This window comes from Numida meleagris, chromosome 1, assembly GCF_002078875.1.
Source record: "Numida meleagris isolate 19003 breed g44 Domestic line chromosome 1, NumMel1.0, whole genome shotgun sequence".
Classification (NCBI taxonomy): Eukaryota; Metazoa; Chordata; class Aves; order Galliformes; family Numididae; genus Numida; species Numida meleagris.
Window position 1 is genome coordinate 74,859,213 of NC_034409.1, and position 7,514 is coordinate 74,866,726.

The window sequence follows — 7,514 nt, forward strand, 5'->3', positions numbered from 1 at the left end:
CTTCCCTTCCCTTCCCTTCCCTTCCCTTCCCTTCCCTTCCCTTCCCTTTATTCCATCAACCTACTACTTAAACACAGATGAAATAATCATCTTCCACCTAGATTCATTATGAATTCTAAATCCTTTCGGAAAAAAATCTTTTTTGTTGCAAATGAAACCATCATGTTCTTCTGTTTGTAACAAGAATTGAAAACTTAGTACACTGATCTGTGGAAAATTTGATTATTTCTTTTCTTCCTTTCTCACTCAAGGATTCACTTACATAACAATCATTGCTTGTATTTCAGTAACTCTCAGTGGCTCATCCTTAATGTCTTATTCCCTTCCTTCTTATTTCAGAAAATGTACTAGATATGCTTTGCCCTGAAGAGGAAGACAGATATGATGCAAGTGGAAAGCCTCTTGGAACTTGGAAATCTTGGAACACAAGTCCTGATTTGCTTCAGGAACCAGTAAACCAGCTACACTGCAATCTCCAACTATTTTGGCTTGCTTTCAAAATTACCTTTTGATAAAAGTCTATCCATAGAAAGGTTCTCTGTGTTTTCCTTTAAAAGCTATGATAGCATGACAGAAGTGTTTGATTTCTGCTGTTCTCTAAGAATGGAATGGGTACAATTGACTCTACTGTCAGCGATGTAGAAATGAAGTACATCTGTGCTTTTAAAGATGAAAACTTGGTACTTCAACCCAGGTTCTCATGACACATTTTAAAATGCATATGGCATTATGGAAGGAAAAGGAAATCTTCATATTCTCACTATGGGGATGGGGAGAGGGAGGATTCAGGGAGAAGGAAGAGAAGGCAAAGGGGGAGGAAGGAAGGGGCAGAGTAAGAGAGAGAGGGAGAGGGAGAAGGAGGGAGAAGGGGAAAGGGGAGAAAGGGGGAAAGAGGAAGTAAGGAGGAGGAAGAAAGGAAGGAAGGAAGAAAGAGATGGGGAGAAGGAGGGGAAAACGGAGGGGCATAATGTGGGGGAGGTGGGAGAGGAAGAAGGAGGGAGAAGAGGGAGGTAAAGGGGGCAGGGAGAGAGAGAGGTGAAGGGGGATGGAGAGATAGAAAGTGAGGGCGAGGGGGAGAGAGGAAGTGGAAGGAAGAAAATGGGGTGGAAAGAGAGGAAGAGGCAGGGGGAAGGGTGAGATGGATAGTAGAGGGTGAGGGGAGATGGGAAGGAGGAAGAGAGGGTTGGGAGGAAGAGAGCAAGTGCTGTCCTAAACAATAAATACTGAAAATAAACAAGTATTATTTTCAAAACATAAATCAAAATGCCCTCTCCTTTACCTGGACAGCATATAGACTTGCAAACATTTAAAAAATACTGTCTTTGCTACACAGCACTATACGTATCAAACTGAACTGTTGTGCTGCACATTGTCACAGTGAGAACCTGTAGGAATGGGGAGAGCAGAAAAATGAAAGTAGAACATAATTCTCAAGAATATGAGATTGTTTTCCTTGAAAATAAGTTAAATCATGTTTATCGTTTTTAAAGTGAAAGACAGGAAGTAGGAGGAGAGGAGATTAAAGTAACAACTGGGAAGAGTTATAGGTGTCAGCCTTAAATGGGAAATATGTGTCAGGGAGATTATTGTGAAGAAAAAACAGTAAAGCCAAGAGATTATTAATCCTTGAGAGTGCCTCTGGAGATCTTTCATCCACTTTACATCTCATTAAAATATTAGCTTGTGGCACAACTTAAACAATTAGTGATTGAGAAGCACCTCACTTGGGAATAAATAAGAAGGGGACAAAGAGATCCTGAGGGGATAGCCATGGTCCTCTAGGGGAAAATACAGCCAGGGAAAACATCTCTGAAGGCCTCAGCAGAAAATGGTGCTTCAGGATCATCATAGAAGGTTTTGGGTTGGAAGAGACCTTAAAGGTTGTACAGTTCTGATCCCCACTTTCATGGGCAGGAATACCTTCAAAGCTCAAAGCCCCATTCAACCTGGAGTTGAACAATTCCAGGGATGTGGAATCCACAACTTCTTTTAGCAACATGTTCCAGTGCCTTACCAGCTTCATAGTAAAGAGTTTCTTGCTAACATCTAATCTAAATCTCCCCTCTTTTATTTTAAAACCATTCCCCTTTGTCCCATCGCTATCAGACAGTATAAACAGTCATTCCCCTCCTGTTTATAATCTCCCTTCAAGTACTGGAAGGCCACTATGAAGTCTCCCTGGAGCCTTCCCTTCACCAGGCTAAACAAGCCCAGCTCCCTCAGCTTGTCTTCATAGGTGAGGTGCTCCAGCCCTCTGATAAATTTTGTGGCCCTCCTTTGGACTCACTCCAACAGCTTCATACTCTTTTTATGCTGGGGGCCCCAGATCTGGTTGCAATATTCTAGGTGGGGTCTCACAGGAATGGAGTAGAGGGGAAGAATCACCTTCCTCGACCTGCTAACTGCACTTCTTTTGATGCAATCCAGGATATGGTTGGTTTTCTGGGGTGTAAACACACACTGCCAGCTCACATTGAGTTTTTCTTCAACTTACACCCACAAGTCCATCTCCTCTGAGCAGATGATGTGCCTAAATGTGCTTGAAAATCTCTTTCAGTGAACAGCAGTTGAGTTTTAGCTAAAACAGGATGTGGTTTGACATTTACTCAAAAAGATATTTTGATAACTCATTGGCCTCTCCTACCACAGCACCACCCCAACTTCTCAGGATGAGGTGTAAGGGAGCAGCTGCCTGTTCACCATATTACAGTTGGACAGAAATAGCGACATATATGGGTCTTATGAAAGCCAGTGGGGTTTTTTGTCTTCTTATCGCACAATCTTGTTGTTGAAGTCTGCAGATGGCTTTTGCATGTGCAGCTGCTGTTTCTGTTGTGCAACAACAACAAAAAAATAAAGACTTGCGGGGGGGGGGGTTGCTGATCTGCTTTAAAAGAAAAAAAAAAAAGACAGGTGTTTTCTAGGTGTCTTGAAACAACAAAACAAGATAGATAGACTTGATGAAAATTTTGATGGAAAAAGACTACAGGAGATGTCTCAATACAACTTTCTGTTCAAAATAGAGCTAATTCCAAAGCTATATCATGTTGCTCAATGCTTTGCCCAGATGAATTCTGAATATCATCAAGGACAGAGATTTGATGATCTCTCTGAGAAACTTCTTCCAGTGCTGAAGCACCATCAAGGGGAAGTATTTGTTCCTTATGTTTAATGAGTTTCTCTTGCTGGACATTGTTCCCACTGCCCTTTCACCCACTGTGCCCCTCTAAAACTTCAACCCTGTTAGGGTCACACAATTAGCTATCCTTTAGCCTACTCCCCTCCAAGCTGAACAAAATTAATTGCCTAAGCCTAACTTATCATTGTCCGAGTATATCTTCTTCTCTAGCCCCCTGATCATTTTAGTGGTGCTCAGCTGAACTCTCTCCAATCTGTTGATATTTCTCTTGTACTGGGACTGAGGCAGGGTAAGTTGGGGTATATGGAAAGCAGATATAGCTCCAAGATACATCTTCCAAATATCATATTGTGACAGTTGACAGATAATCAATTGCCCTACAGCACTTATAGTATAATTTAACATAATTCAGATGGATATGAGAATAATATCAGAATTTGGATGCTGTGTCTGTATTTATTTAATGACTGCATTCCATGTAGGTCGCTCTGATAGTAATGCCTTCTATTTATTTCCATGGAAATTACCATGGAAACAAAAAACACAATAACTCAGCTACAAAACACTGTTTTTCAACACAGCCACCACCATAAGCCATGCATTTTCACCAGCAATGAAAAAGAGCCTGCATGCTGTGTTCATATATGTCTGCACCAGTAGATGTGACCCAATGTTTCACAGCTGCCATGATGACATTGCTGCTCACAAAAAGATGACAACGCAGTCCAACTATTACCGTGTGAACATTCACTGTTTGGTCTCCTTAATAGATGAATAGATCCCTTCCAACCCAAACCATTCTATGATTCTATGAATGTTAATAGGTGCATTTTTTTCCTAATGGAGGAATTCAGTTCCACATTGTTGCTTCATATGCAATTCCAAGTCAGATGTCATTTTGTCAGACTACCCTTCTGCTGCCATCAGTCACGTAGTAAAAAAATATAATGGAATATAGGCAGGAAGGTTCAACCTCTACCACCAGTTTTCACCTTTGACATAGTGGAACAACGTAATAAAATAGAAAGAATTATTTTCAGAGAAGCCCTCATACATCCTTTATTTAAGCCCTTCAAAAACTTTGGACTGGAAAGAGAATATTCTTATTTATTTCAGGACTATCAAATTATGCAGTTGGATTTTGCAGTACATCACAAGGACTTTGCTTGGTGCTTTCTTGCTTTCTAAAAATTTAGGAATTTCTCACTGAATGCTTACACCTCAAAAGTAATCCACTGCAATAAGGACACTATGTGGGAGAGGGATGCTGCTTCACAATCCTTACCTAGAAAGACACTGGTAGGTCCTTGTGTGTGAGAGACCTAACATTCTTTGTGCATGCGTGAAAAATTCCTTCAGGAATAAATCATATAGTAAATAAAATCACATTCACATCCTGCTTATTCCTCCTCCTAGTTTTTTGTGATCAAAATTTGGATGCTTAGGACTTAGCGGAAAGTCAAACAGAACACTGAGAATGTGCAAGAAGAATCATCACAGGGTTTCCTGAAATGTACTCACAACTCATCCATGGATGGAAGGCATAAACTAAATGAATGCAGATTGTCTTGCAGCTTATCAGGCTGTAGCAAAGGCAGAGGTATGATGCATAAATGGGTAGACATAGCACATGTAAAACATATGCTTCATGCAGAAGAAAGCTGGATTGTGTATGCAATTTCTGAATAAAAATAAATTCCTATTTTTCTTGAATATAATTTCATTTTAGGTTGCATACTACTTTATGCCACTTCCCTTTACTCTTCATGTCCACTATACACTTATACACTTATATAACTTACCAGGACTGTAACGGCCAATCTGTAGCATATCAGTTCTATTTAGCTTTTTTTCGTCATTTTTTGTTCAGGCCTCTCACTACTTTTGGTGGTCCTTGTTCTATTGGAGTTCTTGATATTAGAACAACCTTCCCAGCCACAGTGAGTACCACTGTGGCTTTGACTGCTTGATAATATTCACAGTGGTATGAGAATGTACCTACAAGTCTCTGTCCAAAGTAGTTCTGACTTAGACACACAGATATTTCCATTAACTGTTCTGCACTGGGGAAGAAAATGGTTTGTGGAACACTGATTTGTTGATGTGCATGCTACAGTATTTCCATTTCCTTCATTTTATGTCTGGATTTGATTAACAAACTTGAAGGATAGTTATGACATGATAGAGGAACAACAGCTGATCAGGAAAGAGGAATTCAACAATTATATGGAACCTGCTTGACCTCTCTTGGTCCAGCTCCTCAGCAAACTATGGCTTCTGAATGGCCAATTGGCCTGCACACCATTGTCCTGTGCTCACAGCTACTCCCTTCTGAGGGGAGGTACGTACTGGAGAGGGGTTTATGTAAAGAAAGCAAGTGACTTTGAAGTGTTGTGTCCAAACTGGAGGCACAGAAATAGGTAGCAGAATGGTTCTTCTTTACAGGTACGATATCTAGACGGAAGACTTCTTGGCTTAACCGCTTTGCCTTGTATCCGTTGGGAATATCACCCTCATATTCCTGATTTGCACCAATTGAATAATAGATCAGTTGCAGCCCCTTCCCTGGCTGCTGCAGATACCAGTACATATTATTGTGATTGTCATTTTGACTGCATGTCAGAGTAGCATTCTCATCTTCTTTCAGCACCAGACTTGGGTTTTGGGTTATTTTAGCTCCTGTGAGACAAAGCAAAAGAAACACTGTTAGAAAGCAGACTACATTCTCCCCACAGCAGAATAGGTATGATGTCTGAGCTGATGCCTTACTTGCTCCAAAGAAGTACAAGACCATACACCATACTGTCCACATCCTCATTTCTGCCTCAGAAGTCAGACAGCGTGCCTTGGTAAGGGACTTATATAGAACTGTTTTCATTACTCTTAAGCCAATAGCAATGTTTTCTGTAGCAGCCAGATCTTTGCTGAAAACCAAGCTTCTTCCTGTGTGAAGTTTCAAGCAAACATGTTGTTTTAAGAGTGCCTGTTGAAAATGTACATAAACTTTCAAACTGACTCAGACGGAAAATGTTCTATCAGACAGGATACTATCAAACATGACAGCTGTCTCTTCATTTAAACTCGTATATTTTATTTTTACTTTTTGATATTTTCTTTCCAGAATTGAATACAAATATTTTAGTGCAATCAATTTAAGTCTGCTGTTCTTTTTTATATTAGGGAGTGCTCCATCCATTTTTGGTACTCTACATTCCTATGGCTGTTGATCGCCATCTTCCTACAGATTCTGCAGGACTTAAGGGAACACGAATATGTATTTTCAAGATCCACAGAATATTTTGATTCTTCTTGGCAGAGCATAGGGAAAATAATAGTTATTTTACGTGCAAATTAAATACATATGCTACACCTACCAGAGATGGCAACCTAGGATAATCTAAATTAATTATAAGTCCAACTTCCATGACTGTGTGACACAGTAGTCTCTAACACAATCTTCTAACCTACGTTAAGAAGATCAATCACGGTCCAACTTTGGTATTTTGGATGCATAGTGGAGTAATCATGGCAGTCATGTTTGCCATCTATAGCTGTAAAATGAGTGTTAAATAACCTAACATCTGTGCTACTGAAAATATTCTTTTTTTTTTTTATGTGAAAGGATACCATCTGGTGGAATGAATGGATGTTTACAGCGATTCATGTTTCCTATTTTTGCATGGGCAGAACTACATGGAAAAGGAGCTGGAACTATTACACCAGACAGAAACATATGTTTATCTTCAGACTTGTGACTGTGAAATTCAGAAAATGTTGACTCAGGAGTACACAAGTTCTTTTTCTCTGTAGCATAAAGACCTCAGGGCTGATATTAAGAATCTGATTTCACAAGACCAGAATAACACAGATGAGGGTGCTAGTGTGTGAAGTAGCTGATGAGGTATCCGTCTTGTGGGGCACATATGATGTAAAAGCTGTCCTAAGGTCCAGATATCTAGCCTGGAAAGAGAAATCTCCTTCTACTCATAACACATAGTTAGAATGTTTGTCTGAGTTTATGTGGGACTGCAGCTAGAGAGGTGGTTTGCAGAAATGTAACAGGTGAAATCCAAGGCAAATATCTAGATTCAAATCCCACATTGTCATTCTTCCAAGCCAGATTCTGAATCCAGATAACCTAACTCTCTAGAGTGTACTGAGTTGTAAGATATCTCAAAGAGATTAATGACAAATGTTTTTCTACTGCATAAAAAATACAAAAACTTACAGCCTAGACTTTTTACATGGGACAGACTCTACATCTTATTAATATTTTTTAAGTATTTAATACAAAGTGAAAGAATTTTGAGAGAAAAATCTGACTCACAATATCCTGTCACATAACAGTGGGTGAATAATGTAAGCAAAGGGAAGA

At 39.7% G+C, this 7,514-nt stretch overlaps 2 gene segments (V, D, J or C); one reads left to right on the forward strand and one right to left on the reverse strand.

The window, feature by feature from the left end:
• Window positions 1–532, forward strand: part of LOC110398852 — an 11,027-nt gene extending 10,495 nt beyond the window's left edge. The window contains 1 exon segment of the C gene segment in view: window positions 340–532. Coding sequence covers window positions 340–351 — 12 coding nt within the window.
• LOC110392456 lies at window positions 4,949–6,018 on the reverse strand. The segment is given in 2 exon segments: window positions 4,949–5,818; window positions 5,909–6,018. Coding segments are annotated over 2 exon segments (528 nt in total).